General features: G+C 44.0%; 1 protein-coding gene and 1 pseudogene across 3 annotated transcripts in view; one reads left to right on the top strand and one right to left on the bottom strand.

Annotated features, from left to right (window-relative positions):
• Tsc1 (TSC complex subunit 1) overlaps positions 1–26,988 on the top strand; it is a 61,439-nt gene that overhangs the window by 23,759 nt on the left and 10,692 nt on the right. For 2 of the 3 annotated variants that reach the window (XM_048345595.1, XM_048345585.1), the window contains exons 5-17: positions 203–355; positions 4,220–4,364; positions 5,642–5,796; positions 6,148–6,221; positions 15,557–15,732; positions 16,409–16,524; positions 16,847–16,958; positions 17,290–17,408; positions 20,534–20,603; positions 21,276–21,380; positions 21,648–22,206; positions 24,323–24,366; positions 25,422–25,588. In XM_048345595.1, coding sequence (XP_048201552.1) covers positions 203–355; positions 4,220–4,364; positions 5,642–5,796; positions 6,148–6,221; positions 15,557–15,732; positions 16,409–16,524; positions 16,847–16,958; positions 17,290–17,408; positions 20,534–20,603; positions 21,276–21,380; positions 21,648–22,206; positions 24,323–24,366; positions 25,422–25,588 — 1,995 coding nt within the window. The remainder of the gene's footprint in view (positions 1–202; positions 356–4,219; positions 4,365–5,641; positions 5,797–6,147; positions 6,222–15,556; positions 15,733–16,408; positions 16,525–16,846; positions 16,959–17,289; positions 17,409–20,533; positions 20,604–21,275; positions 21,381–21,647; positions 22,207–24,322; positions 24,367–25,421; positions 25,589–26,988) is intronic. The other variant, XM_048345600.1, reaches the window with a different exon arrangement.
• On the bottom strand, positions 3,936–4,057 carry LOC125341566 (annotated as a pseudogene).

Below are 26,988 nucleotides of genomic sequence, written 5' to 3'. Positions count from 1 at the left end.
GTGCTGGGCTACTGTAGCAATAAGGGTCGTCCAGCAGAACCGCCATGGCCTCAGCAAAAGTGGTTTTTTAAATGTTGGTTTTCTCTTTATGGATGTGTTATAGAGGGAAGACTTGAGAGACTAGGGTACAACACTGCTGACAGTATTTGAGTTTAACTTCCTAAGTCATATAAGGATTTCCCTTGTTCTTTTACATTTTCAGCACCTCTTGGATAAAATTAACGAATATGTGGGCAAAGCCGCCACCCGTTTATCCATTCTCTCACTGCTGGGGCATGTCGTGAGACTGCAGCCATCTTGGAAGCATAAGCTCTCTCAAGCACCTCTTTTGCCTTCTTTACTAAAATGTCTCAAGGTAGGATACTTAACAATTTGAATGAAATGGCTCTATGAATATAGTTTCTAAAGTGTTGAGTATCTTAAAACAAGCAATCTAGATGTTAACTTTTCATTGCTAAGGAACTTGTAGGCATTTTTGGATTTGGTACTATATTACTGTGACTGTAGAATATCTTTAGTTGAGCAAAAAAGTAAGATTTTAATTATCTGGCTTCAACATTATGTTATTCCTAACTTTTTTACTTTCATCATTATTTAGCTTTCCCTCAATTAAAAATACTCTGGATTCACTTTTAGAAATCCCCACCTGGGCTGGGTACTGGTAGTCCTAACTACTCAGAAGGCTGAGATCTGAGAATCCTGGTTCAAAGCCAGCCTGAGCAGACAAATCTGAGAGACTTTCATCTCTAGCTAACTAACAAAAAGCCAGAAGTAGAGATGTGGCTCAAGTGGTAAAGCTCCAGCCTTGAGCAGGAAAAGCAAGATGGTGAGGCCTTGAGTTCAAGCTCCATAACCCACATAAAAAAGAGGGAGGAAGGAAAGGAGGATCGATCCCCTTTGTAAGGCTAGGTGGCAGTGGCTCACACTTGTAAATTTAGTTACTCTGGAGGCTGTGATCTGAGTATTAAGGTTCAAAAACAGCACTGCAGGAAAGTTCCTGACAGTCTTATCTCTAGTTAATTACCAAAAAGCCGGAAATGGAGGAAATATGGCTCAAGTGAGTGAAAAAGCTAAGAGCTGGAGACCGATTAGTTCAAGACCCAGTATAAAACACAAACAGACACACACACACACATCACACATCACACACACACATCACACATCCCTACTTGTAAAGTCTCTTACAGTAAATATGGATTTTTTGTAATTAAAAATTATGTTTTCATTTTATGGATCCTTAAAGATCCCTTTCCCCATGTAGGAGTATATTCTAGTGGTAGCCGTAACTAAAGATTGAATGGCTGGCTGGCTGACTGATTTTGAGACTGGGTCTCACTGGATAACCTGTATTGTTCTGGATCTCACTATACATGTAGGCTAGTCTTGAACCTCATGATTCTCCTGCCTTAGCCCCCAAATGCTGGGATTGCAGCAGTGTGTGCCACCATGGGTACCAGTGCCATTTTCTTTTATTCATCAAGGTTTTTTTTTTTCTTTCTTTCTTAGTCTGTTTTGGCTCCTGTACTTGTTTTGTACCAATAAAACAGTAAGCGTTGTTCCCAGCCACTGCCTTCCTCACAGAGATGCAAGCACATCCAGCAGTGTTGGGGGTGGAGTGGCAGTGCCCCTGGATTCATCTGCTGCAGCCCAGTGCGCAGGAGGGGCACCTGCTTTATTGTCCCCCAGAAGTAGGCATCTTAAAATGTGCATTTGATGTTATGAAAAAGCAGGGACAGTTTTTTTTTTTTTTTGGCCAGTCCTGGGCCTTGGACTCAGGGCTTGAGCACTTTCCCTGGCTTCTTCCCGCTCAAGGCTAGCACTCTGCCACTTGAGCCACAGCGCCGCTTCTGGCTGTTTTCTGTATATGTGGTGCTGGGGAATCGAACCTAGGGCCTCGTGTTTCCGAGGCAGGCACTCTTGCCACTAGGCTATATCCCCAGCCCGTTTTTGTTTGTTTTTGAGGCACAGTCTCACGATGTAGCCTCAGGCTCCAGAGTGCTGTGATTACAGGTGTGTACCATCACACCCAGATACAGGAACAGTTTTTACACTTCATGTCCTTAGAATAAACAGACTGATAGAAGATAATCCAATTTTTTTCCGTTTTTTTTTTTGTTTGTTTTGTTTTTTTGTTTTTGCCAGTCCTGGGGCTTGAACTCAGGGCCTGAGCACTGTACCTGACTTCTTTTTGCTCAAGGCTAGCACTCTGCCACTTGAGCCACAGCGCCACTTCTGGCCGTTTTCTTTATATGTGGTGCTGGGGAATCGAACCCAGGGCTTCATGTATACAAGGCAAGCACTCTTGCCACTAGGCCATATTCCCAGCCACAACAATCCAGTTTTGAGGAACCACATTTAGTGCAGATTGTAAAACACTTACCTTTTTCAAAAGGGTAATAATAAGGGCTGAATGTAGCTCAGTGGTAAAGTGCTTGCCTAGCAAGTGAAACATTCTAGATTTGATCCTCAGTACCAAAAAAGAAAAAAAAACAAAAAACAGTTTAAAAGGGTAATAGGCCTTGACTATTACTCAGGAACTGTTATCCAGGACTCCAGTTATAGTATTGTATAAATGAAGTTAGGGTTAGTTCTTTTTGCTGGACTCATTATGTATTCTCATTTTATATTCTTACTTTTCTTACCAAATTCTTTTTCTCCCTAGTCTTGGAGCTTGAATTCAGGGTTTGGGCACTGTCCTTGAGCTTCTTTTGCTCAAGGCTAGCACTCTACAACTTGAGCCACAGTGCCACTTCTGGCTTTTTCTGTTCATGTGGTACTGAGGAATCGAACCCAGGGCTTCATGCATGCTAGGCAAGCACTCTACCACTAAGCCATATTCCTAGCCCTCAAATTCTTTTTATTAGATAACTGCCACAACCAAAAATTGGTGCTTGATGTAAAAATTAAATACATTTAAACCTTTATTTCCAGACTAGGAGATGCCTTTTTTAATAGGAGTAGTGGGTGTTTTTGCCTACTATGTGGTAGTCTCTTGATTAATGTCTTGTTTGTAAATCTTAGTTTCAGTTACTTGACAAAGATCTGTGATTTAATTGTGAGTCAGGTAAGCTGCAGCCTAGTCTGAGCTGACTAGTTATTCATTGAGTGTGTGTTTTCAGTTAGCTTAAAGTTATTTGAATTGACATTTAAGCTAAGAGCATGGTTAGATGTTTATTTGAGGTTTTGCAAATACTACTATGAAGGTGAGCCAATAAGTTGTCTTGTTAATGGTATTCAAATTTCTTCTCCTGTTATAATTTTGTAATTGTCCTTTAAAAAAGCAGTGTGTTGGGCTGAAGGTACAGCTCAGTGGTAGAGTTCTTTCCTATGCATGAGGCCCTGGATTTGATCCCCAGCTCTGTAAGTTTAAAAAGGAAAAAGAAGAATGAGTTACTTGTCAGTGTTTTTTAAATTGACCTAACAAAAATAAATATCTGGGGCTGGGAATATGGCCTAGTGGTAGAGTGCTTGCCTCATATACATGAAGCCCTTGGTTCGACTCCTCAGCACCACAGATATAGAAAAAGCCAGAAGTGGCGCTGTGGCTCAAGTTGGCAGAGTGCTAGCCTTGAGTGAAAGGAAGCCAGGGACAGTGTTCAGGCCCTGAGTTCAAGCCCCAGGACTGGCAAAAAAAAGAGAAAGAAAAAGTAAATATCTTAGGATTGGGTTGGATGGATGAAAACAGAGCAACATTTCTGTGTTGTGTTATAAACCAACTTCTTACGTTTCTCTCCAAGGGAGGACTATAGGAGGGGATCTTGAGGCTTCAGTGCTTGGTGAGTTCTTAGGCCAAGTTAACCTAATTTCCCAGTTGCAGTGGTATAAGTGTGTTGGAAATGGTCCTTCTAGACTCACCATATGGCACTACATCTCAGTCTTTCTTTTTCTTTATTATTATTATTTTTTTAAATTGTTGTGAGGTAGGGTCTTTTTTCCTCTGTGAAGCCCCTTCAGTGCCAGTAGAGGCCAGGCAATGGTTCAGAGCCACAGTTTGCTCTGGCATGGGACACTATGTGAGACCGGGGCGGGGGAGGGCTGCCATATGTCCAACCCATGCATATCTCAGTCTTTCTCTTGAGGCATTCTAGTGTTGTGGCCTCAGATCCCTAGGGGCCAGGAAAATGGTCATGTGAGGAGCCTCTGATTTGTGATCCCTCATCACACAGTGCAGTGCTGAGCCTAGTGCTGCACCTGACACTGCTTGCCCTTCTTTCTGCAGATGGACACTGATGTCGTCGTCCTCACAACAGGTGTTCTGGTGTTGATCACCATGCTACCAATGATCCCACAGTCGGGGAAGCAGCACCTGCTCGATTTCTTTGATATCTTTGGCCGTCTTTCGTCATGGTGCCTAAAGAAACCAGGTATAGATCCGTATGTCCCTGTCGGGTTCCACCTGGTAAATCCTACTTACTGGTCGAAAGGTGATCATTGTGAGGGAGATGTGAAGTCGAAGGCTGAAATGAGTGCTGTCAACTAGACTGTGAGGAAATGCCTAGGTGTGTCTACTGCAGGTGGCTGGTGAGATACCTGCCTCCTTGTGTTGGCCTGAGGGTATTACATCTGGAAAGACTGAAAACTTCTTGACTTTCAGGAGTTAAGCTGAAACATGACTTCTGTCCATGTGGTGCTTGTGGATGTGACTAAGCTTGCGGACCATTTTTGTCTTGCCATCCTGATCTTTTGTGTCATAACATAAACTTTGATTCTAAGAACCTATTGGTTATATATGTAAAAAGAAGGGGGGAAATTGCTCTTGTCCTAATTAGTAATTGAGTTCCAAACACACCAGGATGCTTTTTCTCTGTCAGTGGGTAGCACGTTTTATCAAAGTGATTCAGAAACTATAAACCTGTGAAAGTCAGAATCTTTTGGCAATCTCAGCATGAAGTTTTCATATTGAAAGGGTATGAACTGTAAGGTGTGAGAGAGAATGCCTTGCTGGACAGGATTAAACAAAAGTCACAGGCCTGGCTGGCTTACCTAGTAGGGCCTTCTTTGTTAGAAAAGAACAGTTTCCATAAATGGAGTTGCTATGTTTTCCATAGGGTCTAGGTAAGACTGAATTGATAGAATTGTCCATTTCCCCTGCTCTGGCATTTTACGCTATAACTGCATAATAGCTATTTTTCAGTCTTTACTTATAGTTCTGCATAGCTAAGATATCATCCTGATTTTAAATGGTTCTCACATGCTCAGTCCATAGACATTTGAATGCTCATTGCACATCAAGCACTGTGCAAAGCTCAGGAGATAGAGAGACAAGTAATCTAGTCCTTTCCTCAAGAAAGCTGCATCAGCTGCGGGAAAGTATCATAACAAATTATGGGGAAAGTGACTGTCATTAAATAGGCTACTTGGTATTGTATGGATACTGGGAGTCTTTCTTGGAGGATGACTGGAGAGGAAGGCAGTCCTAATAGATAACACTAAGCAGTTTGAAGTTTATCCAAAGGCCATAGAAGCCACTGGTAGGTTTTAAATAATAGTGCCTGGTGTTCAGAAAAAACTACCATGACTTACCTCTTTGGAGCACTGTAGGAGTATACATACATAAAAAGTCATGTGTGTTCATGTTGGCTTTGTACTTGTCAGCCTTGTAAGTACAACCAAGTCTCCTCTTCTTGGCTTCCTTTCTTAGGCCATGTGACAGAAATCTACCTTGTCCATCTCCATGCCAGTGTTTATGCCCTCTTTCATCGCCTATATGGAATGTACCCTTGCAACTTTGTCTCCTTTCTGCGTTCCCACTATAGTATGAAGGAAAACTTAGAGACTTTTGAAGAAGTGGTCAAGGTAAGTTAAAAATATTCATTTGTTTGTTACTTAGTGTATTATTCAGACAGGTTACATTTATAGCTTTTATATTGTATGGCACCAGGGGAAATTTTGTAAAGAAATCCAGCCTTCCTCCAAAACCCTCACCTCATTCTTAGGCACCACAAAGAGTTGCTGTTATGTATATTTCTTATAAAAAGTGTCTAATGTGCTCTTTTATGACTGGTTTCTCACTTAACATGCTTCAAAGTTCATCAGTATTGTAACATGTATCAGTATTTCATTCCTTTTTATTGTCAAGTAATATTCCATTTTGTGGATATGCCACAAAAATTCATACCTATAATTTGTCAACCCAAACTCTTCTAGCCAATGATGGAGCATGTGCGAATTCACCCGGAATTAGTGACTGGATCCAAGGACCATGAACTGGACCCTCGAAGGTATAGAAACTAAATTAGTGATGGAATTTTTAAGAGTCTCTTAAGAGATTGAAAACGTGATCTAAGAGATCCTTGTTGAGGTATGAGTTGGGAATATAGATGTTCCACAGAAAATCAGCTGGAACTTGTTTGAGTCTAAAGTATTATTCCTCATAATCAGAGAGCTCATAGTTCCCTTCACTGTGGAGCAGGTTGCAGTGCAAGACCCTGCCCCCAGAGCCCAGAAAGGCTTCCCTTTGGTGGAGCTAGCATTGTTCAAGGAAGGAGGTGAAGTGGGTGTCTGAAAACAAGTGGATTGTAGAAAGGCTGTATTTCAACTGGTGGGCCTCTCTGGGTTTCTCCACTCAGCTATGGTGCCTATCATCCCACCCTGGCCCTGTAGGAGTTCCCAGGTTTGTTTTCTGGAGACAACTGAACCTGCCTGCGAGGCTCCTGAGTTGAGTAGAGCTGTGATTGAGGAGGGAAGTGAAGGAAATTCAGTGGGCCATGTCTTGAGAAGCATAGCTCCTGCCCCTACATTTCTCTGGCTGCAAACAGGATTATGCTTCCCAGTGAGGGGATGCAGCTTTGGGGGAAACTGAGCTACAGCTAATGACCTTTGGGGTCTCTGGAAAAGGCTGGCTTGTTGCTTAATCTTCTTACGAAGAGTCTTACCTCTTCACAAACTCTCCACCACACGGCTCAGTCAGCTTAAAGCGGCTTCTTATGAGATATATCATTTAGATAGAAATATAGAAGAGTGTGTATGTAAGGCTTAATAATAATACAAACCCATAGTCAGCACCCAGCCTAAAACATGTAGCATTGCCAGTACCTTAGGAGATCCCCACGAGACCCTCTTCCCTGTTTGACCAAGAGACAACTATTGCTCTTGCTTTTGTTTCATTTTCTTGGGAGTGCTGGGGCATTGGGCACGCTAGGCAAACACTATTACCGAGCTACATACCAATACTGCTCTTACTTTGATGTTAATTATTCCTGCAATTGTCTTTCTAGTTTTGTTGCATATCTTGCTCTATTTTGAGTAGCTCTTTGGGAAACTGGATCCAGCTGAAGGGCAGTCTCATGGGGGATGAAGGCCAGAGCAGTGCTTCAGTCCTGGTCTGGTTTGGCCTCGCCTCCCTTGCCTCTTTGGTGAAGTCATTGCACAAGGTCACAAGTGAGGCCTGTCTGGAATGGCCTCAAGTGTGGGCTGGTACAAGATGTGCTATGCTGGCTGATTCCAGTTCTTAGGAGTAGGTTCCAGCAGAATCTTCCTTGGGGGAAAAATCAACGTCCTCTGCTTATCTGACACAGAAGGGAGAGTAAGAACTTCAATGTACATAATGAAGAGAGTTGGGCTGGGAAGGTGGCTTAATGGTAGAGTGCCTTGCCTAGCATGCATGAAGCCCAACAGAAAAATCCAGAATTGGCCCTGTGGCTTGAGTGGTAGAGTGCTAGCCTTGAGCGAATGAAGTTCAGGGACAGTGTCCAGGTCCTGAGTTCAAGTTCCCCAGGACTGGCAAAAAAAAAAACACATAATGAAGACAGTTATCTAGGCTAGCTCATCTGGCTGTGTTCCAGGACTAAAAGGGAATTGCAAGGCAGTAGGAACATTGATTGGACGTAGCCTGCAATGTGCTTGTCCTTTGGCAGGTCTATTCTGAACCAAAGTGGTTGTGGTGTGTGCCTGGTACTTGGCTGCCGGCCTGTTCTCATTCCCTGTATCTAGCGTGTTCTTTCTAGGTTCATTCAGTTGTTCTTGGAATATATGCTGCAGTAACATTCTGAAGACAGATGCAGTTGTTTGAGTGTAGCAAACTTGTAGGTTAGGAGTCAGTCTTTCTTAGTAGATGTGGTATTCCCTTGCTATCTTCCTGCCAGTGTTGCTGTTGAGATCCAAAGAAAGACATTCTGATATTAGATCATCTATATTTTCCTCTATGGGAGCTGGTGGAGTATTTCTCTTATTGGCATGATAATCTGAAATTTCCTTCTGCTGTACCTTGGTGTGAATCTGGTCTTGTTGCTCAGCTTACAATTCTGTTCTTTAAGTTCTAGGAAATTTTCATTCATATTTTGTGCTTGGTTTCCATTGTTCTGGCTGTCCCTGTCTTTCCATCTAGAACTAGTATTGTGATTGAGGTCTCTTGTTTCTTTCTACCCATGTGTTTTACTTTTAGTCCTATGCTAGTGATAGTTGCCATTTCTATCTCCATATGTGTGGAGGGTGTGGAGGTAGGGGGAGAGGGGGAGGTGTATCCTGGTCTTGGGGCTTCTTGAATGCTGTCCCTGAACTTTTTTGTTCTACACTTGGGCCACAGTTATACTTCCGGCTTTTTGGAGGTAAGAGTCTCATGGACTTTCCTGTCCCTGGGCTGAGGACTGAGAATGGAACCTCAGTCCCCCTGAGTAGCTAGGATTACAGGTGTGAGTCACCAGTACCAGCTACCACTATGTTTTCAATCTCAAAGTACTCTTTATAGTTTCCAGAATGCTTCTTTTAAATTTTATTTTTAGGGGCTGGGAATGTGGCTTAGTGGTAGAGTGCTTGCCTAGCATACATGAGGCCTGCCTTGGGTTCCATTCCTTGGTACTGCATAATCAATAAATAAATAAAATTAAATTATTTTTAGAATACTTCTTTTTAATAGTAATCAGTTTTTGTTTTCTGGATACAGTCTCTTGTATCTTGGAGAATGTTGACAGTGTTTGTTTGGTTTCCCTCCCTTGTGTCTGTTTCTTCTAAGATACTTTCTTTTTTTTTGGGGGGGGGGTGTGTGTTGGTCATGGGGCTTGAACTCTGGGCCTGGGCACTGTCCCTGAGCTCTTTTGCTCAGGGCCAGCACCTCTGCCTCTGTGAGGCACAGTGCCACTTCTGGTGGTTAATTGGAGATAATGCCACAGACTTTCCTGTCCAGGCTGGCTTTGAACCATGATCCTTAGATCTTAGCCTCCAAGATTATAGACATGAGCCACCACTACCCAGAACTACGATGCTTTTTCTTTTTGTTTTGAACTATTCTTTTTAAGTCTGAGGCTTTCAACAAGGATTTAGTAGTTTGCTTGTGTTTGGATGGAGAGACTTAGAAAGTTTTGACCTTGGATTTTGTTGTGTGTTGATCTGACTGTTCGCAGGAGATACTGATTTCTGTGTTGTCTTTTTGACGTAGCCAGATGCTTAGAAAAGACTCTTCAGGTCTCCAGGCTGGTGAGGGTTTACTTAGAGCTGGAGGAAGAGGGTGGCACTGAGAAGGGGTTCATGGTATTGGTGTTCAGAACGTATTTTCTGACTTAATTCTGCTGTTTGCAACTCATGCCCTCAACTACTATGGAATATGTCATCCTTGCTTATTGTCCAGAGAGTAATCCAGATTCCACTGCCTTGGGGCCTACAGTTGGGAAGGGACCTCTAGATGCTCAGTGCTCCCACAGCAGTCTCACCCTGGTTACCTTAGGTTAGCTCTCCTCACCTCCTTCAGTTGTTCCAGAGGCTCTTATGCCACGAGTTCTTCACTATCTAGGGAGCCTGTAATACACATCAGCTTATAGTTTTGAAGCATTAGCATGTTAGGACTCTGCTTCTTCTAGTTTCTCTCTGTGTGTGAGCGGTGTGTGTGTATGTGTGCGCGCGCGTGCGCGCGTGCATGTGTGCATGCATGCATATGCATGTGTGCCAATATTGGGGTTTGAACTCAAGGCCTTGTGCTTTCATTTGGCAGTTTTGCTCATGATTGGTGCTCTACCACTTGAGCTGTGCATCCAGGGCAGTATTTGAGTATTTGGGTTAATTGGTGATAGAATCTCAATAGACTTTTCTGCCTGGGCTGGCTTTTGGTTTTTTTTTTTTTTGGCCAGTCCTGGGGCTTGGACTCAGGGCCTGAGCACTGTCCCTGGCTTTTTTTTGCTCAAGGCTAGCACTCTGCCACTTGAGCCACAGCACCATTTCTGGCCATTTTCTATATATGCTGAAGAATTGAACCCAGGGCCTCATGTATATGAGGCAAGCACTCTTGCCACTAGGCCATATCCCCAGCCCCTGGGCTGGCTTTGTACTGTCCTCAGGTCTTAGCCTCTTGGGTAGCTAGGACTACATGTACCTAGCTTGCTTCTTCTAATTTCTGTGTCAGTTACACTTGTCTCTCCAAGCACTTGTTGTTGTTGCTTTCTCTCCCTCTGTTCTTCTCCTTGTTGCCTTATATTTGAAAATAAACAGACCTTTAGAGGATGGAATTTGGATAAATTATTCGGTACCATTCTAACCTTCTTGGTCAGCTGCATGCACCTTGTTTATAGGGTCTAGGCCTCGGAAGGTCCAATGAAAAAGAAGAGAAAAAGGAGCTAGAAAAGAAACACTGATAATACAGAAAGCAGAGAAATTGTGGAGAAGAGCTGCAGAGGGTGGCATTTGTGTTCCGGCAGTATGAGGATTGGGGTGCCACAGGAAGAACCATTCTGAGACTAAAGAATAAAACACTTGAGAATTAAAAATGATACCCCAAATACACTTTTTTGGATGATCCTGGGCTCAGTACTTGCACTTGCCAGTCAGGTACTCTACTACTTGAGTTTTCCACCCTTTTTTGCTTTTCTTGTTTTTAAAATAGGGTTTCACATTCATACCTGGGCTAACAAAGTTGATGATCATCTTTTTTGTGTTTCCTGTGTAGTAGCTGGGGTGACTGGTGCACACCATGGCTCCTAGTTTTGTAGATTTTTTTCCCCTAGTTTTTTTTATTGGTTGAGACACAGGTCCTATAAACTTTTTTTTTGGGGGGTGGGGAGAGGGATCAGGTCTAGCCTCACTCAGCATGCCATCCACCTGATCTCCATCTCTCAAGTAGGATAACAGGAATGAGCCACCACACTCAGCCTCAGCCAAATAAACCTTTCAAAGTTGAGACTGTCTCAGAAACCAAAGGACAAAGATGGGTAATATGAGAAGAAATTTAAGATCATCAGTACAGAAAGTTCCAATATCAAAGAAAAAAATTTTAATTCAGGCACCAATGGCTTATGCCTGTGATCCTAGCTACTCAGGAAGCTGAGATCTGAGGATTATGGTTCAAAGCCAGCCTGGGCAGGAAAGTCTAGGAGATTCTTATCTCCATTTAACCACCAAAACACCAGACGTAGAGCTATGGCTCAAGTGGTATAGTGCTAGACTTGAACACAAAAGCTCAGGGATAGTGCCCAGGCCCTGGTTCAAGCCCTAGAACCAGCACCCCACCCCCCAAAAAAGTTTTTAAAAGAAGTAAAAAGTTGATGGAAGAAGGAATTGTAAAAGAAATGATAATATAGATATATTTCTTAGGGGCTGGGGTTATAGCTCATGCCAACATGTACAAGGTGCTGGGTTTGATCCTCAGCACCACAAAATATTTTCAATCATAATAATACTAAATAAAAATAACTTCTTAGAATTGAAGGGCTTGGGCTTGCTTCTAGATTGGAGGGGGTTATGTAGTGCATGGGGCTTAGTCAATGTAAACGAATGCACCAATTTCAAATTTGTGAGAAACAAGTTTTTCAGAGAAAGAAAACCCAAACAAACCTTCAAAAAAGGTTTTCAATTTAGAATTCTTTATCAACTAAATTATCTACCAGGTAGGAGACACAGAGGCTCCTCAAGTTTGCCTTCCATGGTCCTTGGCTAGCTACAGGAACATGGGTTTTACCAACACAAGGTGCACTGAGGAGGACAAAGTCACAGTTAAGGAAGCTAAGCTGGGGCTGTAGCCAAGGGAAGTGTCAAGAAACAGCAGTCTTGAGGATTAGTAAGATCCAGGCTGTGGAGGAGAGACACAGTTGCATTTCACTAAATAAAAATTCTATTAGGTATTGTGCCATAAGTTGAAAAAAAAATTGGAAAAGAAGATAGAGAAAACAGAAAAAGAAACAGAACCATTAAACCTCTAAGAAAACCAAATAAGAAAGGAAATGTCAATGTTGTGTTTGGCTCAGCTGTGAATAGTTCTTAATACTCTTTTCTTAATGATTATCGAAGTTCATTTTGGTAAAAAAAAAAAAATGAAAACAGCGAAAAAAATCAATGGTACTCTTTTGAGAGCATTGAGGAGGGGAGAAAAGACATTGGACAGTGACTTCAGTCTACTCCTTTTATAATAGGAGGCTGACAGAGTCTAAAAGTCATAAAATCAAAGAAAAGGTATAGAGCATATTTTTAGAAAATACTGAAGTAGGGTAACAATTTAGCCAACAGAATTGGAAACACAGATCAGAGGGAGGTCCAGGGGTACTCCTTAGTACTATGGTGACTCTTTTTTTGGTCAGTTGTAGGATTTAAACTCAGGGCCTGGGTGCTGTCCCTGAGCGTCTTTGTGCTCAAGGCTTGTGTTCTACCACTTGATCCACAATGCCACTTCCATTCTGGTGGTTAATTGGAGATAAGAGTCTCATGAAAGGGCTGGGAATGTGGTTTCATGGTAAAGTGCATGGCATGAAGCCCTGGGCTCAATTCTTTAGTACCACATACACAGAAAAAGCCAGAAGTGGCACTGTGGCTCAAGTGGTAGAGTGTTAGCCTTGAGCAAAAGAAGCCCAGGGACAGTGCTCAGGTCCTGAGTTCAAGCCCCAGGACTAGCAAAAAAACAACAACAACAACAGACTTTTCTACCTGGGCCGGCTTCTTCCTCTTCTCCTCTTCCTTTCCCTCCTCCACTCGTTTGTCACTGTATAGCCCGGCTGTCCTCAAGCTCACTCAAAATCCTTCTGCCTCCACCTCCTGTGTACTGGGATTACAAACATGTGACACCATACCCAACTACTGACTTTTTAATTAGCAATGTCATTGAATCTAAGATGCCTTTGAATGTACATACATAAAATGTACATGTAAGGTAACATACATAGAATGTATTTTATGTATGTGTGGGAGGAAGAATGCCAAATAAACTGACACACAGCTATTAACTATAGTTTCCCATTTCCAAGGTATTAAAATATAGAAGGCCCATTTAAGAATGAAGGCAATGTTGTACGTATATTACTGTAAACATGTAAGTGTACTCCTCCTTTATTCTGCTTCTCCCTTCTCTAAGCACACTGTTCTTAGGTGAGCACGTGTATGCTGGCTCTCAGCTTACTCACTCACGTTCTAGCCCCACTGAGGATGTGGGAAGATGATTCCACCCCCGTACACGAGTCCAGTGAGAACCCTAGGGGCCGTGTCCCTGCCACCTCTGCTCAGTTGCTGCTCAACGAAGCTGCCTCACCCCCATGCCCTGGATGCACTCACTTCTGTATGTGGGGCATTTTTACCTTGTAAGAAGTGAGCATTCAGCAGCCATTGTCTGGGTCACGCATCTCACTAGAGCCAGCCCTGGAGTGCCCATCTCTGACAAGGTGGAAAAAAAGTGAGGATCCCGGCTGGAATCACCAGGGGCTTAGAGACGCCTGCAGTAAAGCTGTGTTTCCTCTGAGAAGTAAGTTCATAATTGAGCAGGTGTACACATGTCAGACGTCCTGCTAATGGTCAGTGCTGCTGTGGAATAAATGACAAATACAGAGGAGCTGAATGAAAATGGACATGTGCAGGGATCCAACTCAGGGCCAAGTCCTTCACTACTGAGCCACACCCACATAAATATTTAGCGCTGTCAGATCTACTTGTGGACCTATGTCTGAATAGTTCTGTATCCTTTTTTTTTTTTTTTTTTTTTGCCAGTCCTGGGCCTGAGCACTGTCCCTGGCTTCTTTTTGCTCAAGACTAGCCCTCTGCCACTTGAGCCACAGTGCCACTTCTGGCTTTTTCTGTGTATATGGTGCTGAGAAATCAAACACAGGGCTTCATGCATGCTAAGCAAGCACATTACCAGCCCTAGTTCTGTATCCTTTTTAAATTTAAGGTTACATTCTGAATCATTTAATTCTTGAAGGCATGATTTTAAAAACCAACTTATATAGTGTGGAATATAATTTACAGAACAAAATTAATTAGGTCTGTTAAGTTTTGACAGGATGCATAATCCCAATAAAGAATATTTCCATGGCCTCAAGAAGTTCTTTTGCAATTTTCCCTTGATGTCTGGAAAGTCTGCTTTTCCTGATGATGTACTAACATTGCTGTTGTAGAATGGCTTTCCTTTATTTATCATGTGCTGTGCTGTGCTGAGCATTAGGGTATGTCTTTTTTTTTTTTTTTTGGCCAGTCCTGGGCCTTGAACTCAGGGCCTGAGCACTGTCCCTGGCTTTCTTCCCGCTCAAGGCTAGCACTCTGCCACTTGAGCCACAGCGCCGCTTCTGGCCGTTTTCTGTATATGTGGTGCTGGGGAATCGAACCTAGGGCCTCCTGTATCCGAGGCAGGCACTCTTTGCCACTAGGCTATATCCCCAGCCCTAGGGTATGTCTTGATGTACATCCTTATCAAGGATAAGTGGTTAGAGGTAGAAGTGGGGCTTACACAACAGGAAGCTTTAGATAGTTCTTTAAATGTCCTCTCTAGTTGTAGCCTTTTATACTTTATTTTCTGGTCCAGAGATGGGTTAAAAGAGTCCTGTGACTTTCTAGGAAACTTTAAGTCAGCCTGGCTTCCTGATACTTACAAGCTTACCCTACTCCTTGGTGACATTTGTTCTAAGACTTGCTCCAGTCACTGCTCCACAGCGCTTATGTTACACTGAGGCTCTGCTTGATTTTGTGTATGGAATTTTCTTTCAAGTTAATTTCTGTTAATTTGATGTCACATTTTTGCCAGTCCTGGGACTTGAACTTTAGGCCTGGGCATTATCCCTGAATGTCTTTTGCTCCAGGTGAGCTCTGTATCACTTGAGTCACAGTGCCACTCTGGCTTTTGTTTTGTTTTGTTTTCTGCCAGTCCTGGAGCTTGAACTCAGGGCCTGAGCACTGTCGCTGGCTTCTTTTTGCTCAAGGCTAGCACTCTACCACTTGAGTCACAGCACCACTTCTGGCTTTTTCTACATATGTGGTGCTGAGGAATCGAACCCAGGGCTTCATGTATACGAGGCGAGCACTGCCACTTCTGGCTTTTTAAAGTAATTTATTGGAGATAAGTCTCATGGACTTGCTTGCCAGTGCTGGCTTCAAACTGCGATCCTCAGATATCAGTCTCCTAAGTAGCTTGGATTACAGGTGTGAGCCACCCATACCCGGTTTGATGTAACTTTTAAATAGAGAAGGAATAGGTCTGTAAAGTGAATGGTTAGTTCTTCAAATATGAATGAGCACTGTTTCTTACTTGGGCTACCATGGTTCTCCCTCATTCTTTGCTAATCACAGTCCTGTAGCTGGCACTGAGTTGGTTCTCTTAAATATTTAATTGATGAGATTGAATGGGTTAACATTTGCTTTTCTTGACTTCTGCTACCTTTTCCAGGTGGAAGAAATTAGAAACTCATGATGTTGTGATAGAGTGTGCCAAAATCTCCCTGGACCCTACAGAAGCCTCCTATGAAGATGGCTATTCTGTGTCTCACCAGCTGTTCACCCGCTTTCCTCCTCGCTCAGCCGATGTCACCACCAGCCCTTATGTTGATACACAGAATAGCTATGGTAAAAAAAAAAAAAAAAAGTGTTATTTCTCTTTGTTGATTTTTATTTCATTTTATTTTATTTTATTTTTTTGTCAGTTGTGGGGCTTAAACTCTGGGCCTGGGTGCTGTCCCTAAGCTCTTCAGCTCAAAGCTAGTGCTCTACCACTTGAGCCACAGCACCACGTCCAGTTTTCTGGTGGTTAACTGGAGATAAGAGTCCCATGGACTTTCCTGCCCTGGCTAGCTTTGAACCACAGTCATCAGATCTCAGCCTCCTGAGTGGTTAGGATGACAGGCATTAGCCATCTTTGTTATTTTTAATGGCCTTTCCCTAGAATAATATTTATGTTATGCCCCAGGAACTTTCATCTAAGAATTTAAAGTGGAGTTTACCTTTCTTTTCTTCTAATTAATTTCTCCTTCAAGTTCACTTGTCCTTGATCTCCTACCTGATAGTACATTCACAGACTTGGTATATGTCCTTAGCATTTAACAAAGAAAGGGTTTAAGTACTTGACAGGTAGGTCCTACATCCTAAGGGCGTTTCCTGATTTTTGGGGGTTCTTCAGATGAGGCCTGCTGGGCTGTAGCACTGAGCAAATCAACTTTTTTAAATGAAGAGAACTGAACATTACCAGTTGGTCTAGAACTATCTGAAGCTCACCTTCACCCTTTGTATTCTTCTTTTGTTTCAGGGAGTGCTACTTCTACTCCTTACTCTACCACTCGACTGATGTTGTTCAGTACGCCCAGGCAGCTACCTCAGACTCTGAGTTCCCCATCGGCACGGCTGTTACCTGAGCCGCTACAAGTATGGTGTTTCAGTGTGTTTGTCTTTTTTCTGCCTCCTTGTGAAGCTGATCATTTGGGTTGAGATTTAGTATATGGTTGGAAATTGTTAACATTGCATGAGGCCCTCTTGAGGGCCCTTGATAGGAACAAAGAAATCTGCTTTTACTATTTGCACATCTTGGAGTTCAGACATTTAAAATGCAGTTTGTCTCTTGATAAAGCTTTACTGGGATGCCTCTTTCCAGTTGTAGAGTCTAAATTTAATGTGCACTTCAGGTTTGAATCTGGTGGAGGATGCAGTGTTCATTTGCTGTTGCTGATGTTCTTTATTAACTTCTCAGGCTACTCTTTGGAGCCCATCTACGGTTTGTGGTATGACCACTCCTCCAACATCTCCTGGAAATGTCCCGCCTGATTTGTCCCATCCTTACAGTAAAGTTTTTGGCACAACTGGTAAGTATGTCGTAATTGGGTCTCATTGGTTGGTTTTGGCCTGCCTTTGTGATACAAGGAGCCGTTCAGTTTGGAATATACTTGGCAATGCTCTTGACACCTAGTGCACATTTCTGGGGCTTTTAGAATGAGTAAGTGAACCATAAAAAGAAAGGAGGGAGGGGAAAGAGACAGACAGACACTCATTTAGATCCCCATGAAGTCAACTCCCAGGCTGATGTGTGGTAATAGCTATGCTGATAAGAAATTGTCAGTTTTTCTAATATTTAGATTCAGTGCTCAAACATATTTTATTTAGTTAGTTATTGATTTCACCCTTGTCTCTGGGCAGGTGGAAAAGGAACTCCTCTGGGAACCCCAGCAACCTCTCCTCCTCCAGCCCCAACCTGTCATCCAGATGACTATGTGCACATTTCCCTCCCCCATTCTACAGCCACACCCCCCAGGAAGGTAAGCCCAACAATGTCAGATGGAGTTCTGACTCAGAATGTGATGGGGTCGAGTTGTTTCTCAGAGTCTGATCTGCTGACCCCAAGGATCCCAGAACCTTTCCCAGGAATCAGTAGGTCAAATCTACTTTCCTGCTAACACTAGTTATTGTTTGTCCTTCCTGCATTTGTACTTTATAGTACAGAAACAATTAATGGGTAGAATGGTGGCCCTGCATTGTAAATCAAGTCAGGTGCCAAGCGGGCTCAGTTGGCCTTGTATTCTCGACATGTTCTTTGAGTTTAAAAACAGAAAGAAAGGGGCTGGGGACATGGCCTAGTGGCAAGAGTGCTTGCGTCATCATATACATGAGGCCCTGGGTTCAATTCCCCAGCACCACATATATAGAAAATGGACAGAAGTGGCGCTGTGGCTCAAGTGGCAGAGTGCTAGCCTTGAGCAAAAAGAAGCCCGGGACATTGCTCAGGCCCTGAGTCTAAGCTTCAGGACTGGCCAAAAAAAAAAAAAAAACACCTTTCGAGTATTCTGAATTAAGCAATTAAAGTGATGCATTTTATTAAATTTGGGTCTTTGAGATTATATATTAATATTCTTTGGGGCAGAATAGAAAATGAGTAATAAGAATGTGTACTGCACACCAAAGATTAGGTGGGCACAGGCCCTATTGGATTGAGTTAGAGCTGAATTGGCTGCTCTTTTTTTATAGAACATTAGTTTTCTTTAAAAGATCTGGTGACTTACAGACTGGTTATTCAGATTTGGATGTCTGACAGGCATTTGTCACACAGTGAACCATGGGGAACAACTGATAGCTATTGATAAAATTAAGTGAACTTAGAATATTAAGATGATTTGTATTAGGCTGGCCACTGGTGGCTTATGTCTATAATCCTAGCTACTCAGGAGGCTGAGATCTGAGGATCACGGTTCAAAGCCAGCCTGGACAGGAAAGTCTGTGAGACTGTTATCTCCAATTAACTACCATGGAAGTGGCACTGTGGCTGTGGTACAGAAAAGGAGGTACTGTGGTACAGAAAGGGAGCGAGGGGGCTGGGAAGGTGGCTTAGCGGTAGAGTGCTTGCCTTGCATTCATGAAGCCCTGGGTTCGATTCCTCAGCACCACATAAACAGAAAAGTCAAGTGGAGCTGTAGTTTAAGTGGTAGAGTGTTAGCTTTGAGCAAAATGAAGCCAGAGATAGTGCTCAGACCCTGAGTTCAAGCCCCAGGACTGCCCCACCCCCCCAAAAAAAAGAAAGAAAAGAAAAAGAAAGGGAAGGAAGAAGGGTGAACAAATTCAGGCATGGTACTCAGTAGACACTGGAAAATAAGCCATGCAACTTGTGGACAGAGATGGGAGGGGGAAGCTGAGAAAAAGCGAAGGAAAGAATGGCATTGTCCAAAAAGGAAATGTATTCATAACTTGACTTATGACATGGTAATGCTTATGTTCGCACCTTATTAATAACAATAAAATTATATTTTAAAAAGCTTATATTAAAATCCAGTGGATTTTACCATAGCATGGAGAACTAACATGATTTCAGATTCCACATGGAACTAACTTTTAAAAAGCTACCACTTAGTTTGGTGAAAATGAACTGAACAACTCATGGGGGGGATGGGAGATGGAAAGAGGGGAGGGGAGAATGAGGGACGAGGTAACAAACAAGAACTGTATCCAATGCCTAATGTATGAAACTGTAACCTCTCTGTAATTCAGTTTGATAATATGTATTATATATTATATTATATATATATGCTACCACTTAGTGGGCTGGGGATATGGCCTAGTGGCAGGAGTACTTGCCTTGTATACATGAAGCCCTGGGTTCAATTCCCTAGCACCACATATACAGAATATGGGCAGAAGTGGTTCTGTGGCTCAAGTGGCAGAGTGCTAGCCTTGAGCAAAAAGAAGCCAGGGACAGTGCTCAGGCTCTGAGTCCAAGGCCCAGGACTGGCCAAAAAAAAAAAAAGCTACCACTTGGCTGGGAATATGGCCCAGTGGTAAAGTGCTCGCCTCGTATACATGAAGCCCTAGATTTGATGCCCCAACACCACATGTATAGAAAACGGCCAGAAGTGGCGCTGTGGCTCAAGTGGCAGAGTGCTAGCCTAGCCTTGAGCAAAAAGAAGCCAGGGACAGTGCTCAGGCCGAGTCCAAGCCCAAGACTGGCAACAAAAACAAAACAAAAAGCTACCACTTATCAAGTTTCTGTATGAGATTATAGATGATTATTCACAATTTTATGAAAGGTTAACCTTGGTGTACTTTTTGTAACTACATATTTGAATGGCTAGACTTCTTTACTCATGTACTTCAGTTACATAGTGTGTAGCACATAGAGTACAGAAGTAAATAGGGAAGTACAGCATTGAGCCAGCGAGTAAAGAGATTTCAAAACTGTTCCCGAGAATACAGTTTTCTTTTAGTTAAAAAATATGTGTTAACATGGCATAGATTTATTTTAGTTTTATTTGTTTGTTTGTTTGTTTATTGGTGCTAGTCCTAGGGCTTGAACTCAGGGCTTGGGCACTGTCCTTGAGTTTCTTTTTGCTCAAGACTAGTGCTCTACCACTTGAGTCACAGCACCACTTCTAGCTTTTTCTGAGTAGTTTATTGGAGGTGAGAGTCTTACAGATTTACCTGCACAGGCTGGCTTCAAACTGCAGTCTTCAGATCTCAGCCTCTTGAGTAGCGCCAACATCTGGCAGATTTGGTGTTTGTTTGTTTGTTTGTTTTGCCAGTCCTGGGGCTTGAACTCAGGGCCTGAGCACTATCCCTGGCTTGTTTTTGCTCAAGGTTAGTACTCTGAGCCACTTCCGACTTTTTCTGTTTATGTGGTGCTGAGGAATCAAACCCAGGGCTTCGTGTATGTGAGGCAAGTACTCTACCACTAAGCTACATTCCCAGCCCCAGATTCATTATTATTAAACTAGATTTTTAATTTAATTTTTGTTTTAATTTCTAATATAGTAACAATTAGCTCTTAAGGTTCTTTATATTTAGGAATGTAAAGGTATCCTAAGATTAAGCAGTTTGGAAATCACTGACGACCTTTAAACCATATATTCTAAAGAACATGTACATTTTTCACTGGTATAAATAGTGCTTATCTTTGTAGGAAGAGAGAACCGACTCTGCCAGGCCGTGTCTACACAGACAGCACCATCTTCCGAATGACAGAGGATTAGGTAAACTTTCTGGGTAATGAGAGACCACAGTGTCTCTTCCAGTTGGACTGTATGTATTTAAAAGCAAAGATAGGTGGAAATGTCACAAACACTAGGATGTCACAGAACTCTGACCATTAGAAATATGAAACAAGTAGTGAATTCTAAAAATCAACCTAATAATAAGAAAAAATTATTTAAGCTACTGTCCTAAATTACTGTTCTGTGTTTTGTTTTGTTTTGCCAGTCCTGGGGTTTGAACTCAGGGTCTGAGCACTGTCCCTGGCTTCTTTTTGCTCAAAGCTAGCACTCTGCCACTTGAGCCACAGTGCCACTTCTGGCTTTTTCTGTTTATGTGCTGCTGAGGAATCAAACCCAGGGCTTCGTGTATGTGAGGCAAGCACTCTACTACTAGGCCATATTCCCAGCTCCTGCTCTGTGTTTTAAGCTGGTCAAGCTATGTGGTTTTAATCTGTCCCCAGAGATGATTATATGTTCAGTGGGATTATTTTTGGCACCATAGTCTAACTAGATGGTTTTGAATATCTTAGCATTTTGTAGTAGTCCCAGAAAAGAGTCATTTCTAGCCTCTGATGGGCAAGAAGAGTTATCACAGGCATGTTTGATTATAACACAATCAGCTTTGTTCTTACTCCTGTTTCTTTGACTGGAGTTGTCTCTGTTTCTCTTCAGAAGAGCTACCTGGAAACAAAGGTTCTGTCACTCTAAGTGATCTTCCGGTGTTTTTGGGTGATCTGGCCTCTGAGGAAGACAGTATTGAAAAAGATAAGGAAGAAGGTAGTGTATGTGGAATAACTTGAGAAGAGGAAACCCCGTTTTATCATAGAACTGGGATCTAGAGTCAGCATGCGTAGCTTGGTTGGGTTTTCTTCTCTGGTGGTTAATAGTGGGCCTTTTTTCCTAGGACCTCTGCCTGTATGGGCATGTCGCTTTTCACACCCCTGTGGTAGCACTGGTATTTGGTAGCACACAACCCCACAGTGAATGGATGTGCTCTCATCGAATATTTACTAAGCCTTGTCTTGTTTTCTACCCTCCTTTCAGCTGCAATATCTAAAGAGCTATCTGAGATCACCACTGCAGAGACAGATCCTGTGGTTCCTCGGGGAGGTTTCGACTCTCCATTCTACAGAGACAGTCTCCTAGGTTCTCAGCGGAAAACCTGTTCAGCACCATCTGGGACTCGGGGCTCCATTGTGAACCCTGAGCCCTTCCACTCCTCCCTGGACAAGCGTGGGCCTGACACACCAAAGCAAGCCTTTACTCCCATTGACCTGCCCTGTGGAGGTGCTGATTCCAGCCCCACTGAGGACAGGGACCGCCAGACTTCTCTGGAGACCAGTATCCTCACTCCCAGCCCTTGCAAAATCCCACCTCAGAAAGGAACGGGCTTTGGAAGTGTGCAGCCTCCCCCATATGATCATCTCTTTGAGGTGGCCTTGCCAAAGACTGCCTGTTACTTTGTCAGCAAGAAAACTGAGGAGCTGTTAAAGAAGGTGAAAGGAAGCCCCGAGGAAGACTACATGCCCTCTACCTCCCCAATGGAAGTACTGGACAGGCTGATACAGCAGGGAGCAGATGCACATAGCAAGGAGCTGAACAAGTCAGTAAGCCTTGGGGGACCTAGGCTTTTCTTTCTGTCAGGAGGCACAGAGCGCAAAGATGCAGGCAGAAGTTGCTCTTGCCACTTGTACCCAAAGGTTGTTGGTTCTCTTGTGTGCTGTGCGACTTCCATCTGTGGCTTCTCCTTGTCCAGGAGTGAGGGCACATGTACTTAGACAAACCCTTACATAGCTTTCTGTTTCAAAATGAGGTTTCTTAATGTCAGCCATTCTTGTGCCATTGTTCTGTTAGAGTGGCCAAGTGTTTTTATATTTGCTTTCTTTATTTTTTTTTTTTTGCCAGTCCTGGGCCTTGGACTCAGGGCCTGAGCACTGTCCCTGGCTTCTTCCTGCTCAAGGCTAGCACTCTGCCACTTGAGCCACAGCGCCGCTTCTGGCCGTTTTCTGTATATGTGGTGCTGGGGAATCGAACCTAGGGCCTCGTGTATCCGAGGCAGGCACTCTTGCCACTAGGCTATATCCCCAGCCCTATATTTGCTTTCTGAAAATTAGAATTTAAAAATAAGATTAAAGGGCTGAGAATGTGGCTTAGCAGTTGAATGCTTGCTTAGCATGCATGAAGCCCTGGGTTCGAGTCCTCAGCACCATAGACACAGAAAAAGCCAGAAGTGGCATTGGCTCAAGAGGTGGAGTGGTAGCCTTGAGCAAAATTAAGCCAGGGACAGTGCTCAGGCCGCGAGTCCCAAGCCCCAGGACTGGCCAAAAAAATGTGATTAAAAGCTGAGCACCAGTGGCTCATGTCTGCAATCTTAGGTACTCTGGAGACTAAGATCTGAGAATTGTGTTTTGGAGTCAGCCCAGGCAGACAAATCTGTGAGACTCCAAAACTGTTGGACTCCAATTCACCAGCAAGAAGCCAGCCTGTTCCCCCCGCCCCCATCCCCACAGGTGTAGTGCAATGTATTATAATAACCTTACCTATCGGGAAGGCAGAGATAGGAGGATCATAGTCTGAAGGCTGCTGTAGCAAAATGTTAATAAGACCCTATCTCAAAAGACAAGCCAAGGGGCTGGGGATATGGCCTAGTGGCAAGAGTGCTTGCCTCTTACACATGAAGCCCTGGGTTCAATTCCCCAGCACCACATATATAGAAAACGGCCAGAAGTGGCGCTGTGGCTCAAGTGGCAGAGTGCTAGCCTTGAGCAAAAAGAAGCCAAGGACAGTGCTCAGGCCCTGAGTCCAAGCCCAGGACTGGCAAAAAAAAAAAAGACAAGCCAATTGTGCTGGTACATATCTGTATTCCCAGGCTAGCTCTGGGAAAAATGATGAGCCCCTTCTGAAAAATAAACTAAAGAAATAAACTTAGCAAAAGGGGTTGAGGGCTTAAGTGGTGTAACTCCTGAGTTCAGGTGGTATACCTTGAACCAAAATGAAAAGACCAAAAAGGGTTGTTTGATACCAAAGTGATGTCTCAAAGAATATAGGAATCTTTGTTAGTGTCTCCTTCTCTAATTAAAGATTATTCTATGAGCAAATCATCAGTATTTTATGAAAATTCAAGTGGTAAAGAGGATTCTTAGAAACCCGTGGTGCCAGTTTCGGTCCTTGTTTATTCCAGGGAAGGGACTAACCTGCCCTCTGCCGTGTCTACACAAGTTCTTGGGGAATGTTATTTATCTTTTCTTGAATATAAGAGCCTCAGGTGGATGTGACAGGAATTGTACCTCCTCTTTATAAGTGAGACTTGGTATAATAATAGGCTCAGAAAAATGACCTGCTTTTGTCTTCAGACATGTGTCAGGAGCTTCTCCAGAGAGAGCTACTCTTCAAGTGTCACCACGGAGAAAGCTGGAAGAGCAATCTCTTCCCATTCGGCACCCTTGACAAGCTGACCCAAGACCCAGGCCACGACTGGGCCAGGGGGACCTGGCGCTGTGGCTCCTCCTCTTTGGAGATGGGTCATGTGCAATAGAATGCCTGCTTGTTCCTTCCTCCTAAGGCCCCAACTTCAGGTGAACTTAGAAGAGTTGGACGTTTTCGTAGTTAATTGAAGATTCTGACCATAAGGAAATGATATAGTCTTGTTGCAATCGAAAGTTCAGATAATTTTTTCTAGCTCTGATATGAAACTTCATTACTTTTAAACTTCTTCCTAGGTTATCCTTACCCAGCAAGTCTGTCGACTGGACCCACTTTGGAGGTAAAGTTGTTACTTCAGTGCCACACCCAGCTCCACTGGTCCCTGCTTTCCTGTTCCTTTGCTGACCTTGAAGGATGTGTATCCCTGGGCTTCCATTCCACCAGTTTATAAGCTTGGTGCAAGGATCCCAGGAGTTGTAAACTCAGCATTTCCTGTTTTGATTTTTATTTATTTATTAAAAAAAAAATTTTTTTTTTGGCCAGTCCTGGGCCTTGGACTCAGGGCCTGAGCCACTGTCCCTGGCTTCTTCCCGCTCAAGGCTAGCACTCTGCCACCTGAGCCACAGCGCCCCTTCTGGCCGTTTTCCATATATGTGGTGCTGGGGAATCGAACCCAGGGCTTCATGTGTAGGAGGCAAGCACTCTTGCCACTAGGCCATATTCCCAGCCCTGTATTTCCTGTTTTGAAAAGTAGCAAGTTCTGTGCACATGGGAGTAGAAATTCAAAGGTTGCAGACTTCACAACCCCCTTCCTAAGTGATATGGACATGCTGGGGTCTCCATGTGTGCAAGTGAGCAGCCAGCCCACACAGTGACCAGAGTAGTCTGAAATATATTTAAGATTGGGTGTGCATTATTTTAAAAGGAAGATAGGATCAGGTACTGGTGTGGCTGGCTGGGCAGGGGCTTAATAGTCTCACACCTGTAATTCTACCTACTCAAGAGGCTGAGATCTAAGAATTGTGGTTTGAAGCCAGCCCAGACAGGGAAGTCCATGAGTCTCTTATCTCCAGTTAACCACCAGAAAGCCAGAAGTGGAGCTGTGGCTTGAGTGGTAGAGCACTAGCTCTGAGCAAAAAAGCTCAGGGACAGAGCCCAGGCCCTGAGTTCAAACCCTAGGACTAGCACCACCACCACCACCCCAAAAAAAAAAAAAAATAAAAAAGGAGAGGGGTAGAAAGTTCCATCCCTCCTTCTCAACTGTTTCTGGGAACCAGCTGGTCATTTGCGTAGTGATTTGGTTTTGGCAGAATTGTTTCTTACACCAAGGGAGTGGGTTTGATGGAACCATATATAAAAAGCATTTCTGCCACCCTCCCTCTGCTTTAAAATCAGGCTCTCCTCCCTCAGATGAGATCCGCACCCTCCGAGATCAGTTGATTTTACTGCACAACCAGTTACTCTATGAGCGTTTTAAGAGGCAGCAGCATGCACTTCGAAACAGGAGGCTACTGCGCAAGGTGATCAGAGCAGCGGCCCTGGAGGAACACAATGCTGCCATGGTGAGATGGGGGGCATGACCTCAGTGCTGCCATGGTGAGATGGGGGGCATGACCTCAGTGCTGCCATGGTGAGATGGGGGGGCGTGACCTCAGTCAGCACTGCCATGGTGAGATGGGGGGCGTGACCTCAGTCAGCACTGCCTTGGTGAGATGGGGGGCATGACCTCAGTGCTGCCATGGTGAGATGGGGGGGCGTGACCTCAGCACTGCCGTGGTGAGATGGGGGGGCACCTCAGCACTGCCATGGTGAGATGGGGGGCATGACCTCAGTCAGCACTGCCTTGGTGAAGATGGGCGCACCTTGGTTAGCACTGCCATGGTGAGATGAGGGGCATGACCTCAGCGCTGCCATGGTGAGATGGGGGCGTGACCTCAGTGCTGCCATGGTGAGATGGGGGCGTGACCTCAGTCAGCACTGCCTTGGTGAGATGGGGGCGTGACTTCAGTCAGCACTGCATGGTGAGATGGGGGGCATGACCTCAGTGCTGCCATGGTGAGATGGGGGGGCGTGACCTCAGCACTGCCATGGTGAGATGGGGGGCATGACCTCACTGCCATGGTGAGATGGGGGGCATGACCTCAGTGCTGCCATGGTGAGATGGGGGCGTGACCTCAGTCAGCACTGCCTTGGTGAGATGGGGGCGTGACTTCAGTCAGCACTGCATGGTGAGATGGGGGGCATGACCTCAGTGCTGCCATGGTGAGATGGGGGGCGTGACCTCAGCACTGCCATGGTGAGATGGGGGCATGACCTCAGTGATGCCATGGTGAGATGGGGGTGCCCTTGTTCTGTTGTGGGTTGTGTCGCATGGGAGCCTGTGGAGAGCAATGGCCAACTCACATTCAGAATCCATCATGCTCACTGCAGTAGCAGGCACAGTTAAGCCATCTCTGAATTCTCAGAAGCCAGGGGACAAGTGATTTTTTTTGTGTTTGCTTATACTTGGCTATGATAGAAAGGGCCCAGGTGGTGTTTTATTTCTCCTGATATGAAACTAGCCCTCCTAGTGGCTAATTGCTGACATGGAACTGAAGCATGTATGATATCATAGGCGTCAGGCTAGTCAAACCTGGAATTTCAGTGTTGGTTCTACCAGTTGTTTCCTTAGAGAAGTAATTAGGCCTTTTGAAGCCTATTACTGATTTTTTTTTTTTTCCCTGAGGCTTGAACTCGGAGCGTGGGTGCTATCACTGAGCTTTTTCACTTAAGGCTAGCACTCTACCACTTTGAGCCACAGTGCTACTTCTAGTTTTCTGGTGGTTAATTGGAAATAAGATGAGGCTCACCAACTTTGCTGTCTGGGCTGACTGTGAAGCCCAATCCTCAGATCTCAGCCTCCTCAGTTGCTAGGATTACAGGCATGAGCCACCAGCACCTGGCTTGTAACTGATTCTTTAAA

Source organism: Perognathus longimembris, chromosome 1 (assembly GCF_023159225.1).
Source record: "Perognathus longimembris pacificus isolate PPM17 chromosome 1, ASM2315922v1, whole genome shotgun sequence".
NCBI classification, from domain to species: Eukaryota; Metazoa; Chordata; class Mammalia; order Rodentia; family Heteromyidae; genus Perognathus; species Perognathus longimembris.
Note: the sequence above shows the minus strand (reverse complement) of the source record. Positions and strands in the feature narration are given on the sequence as shown.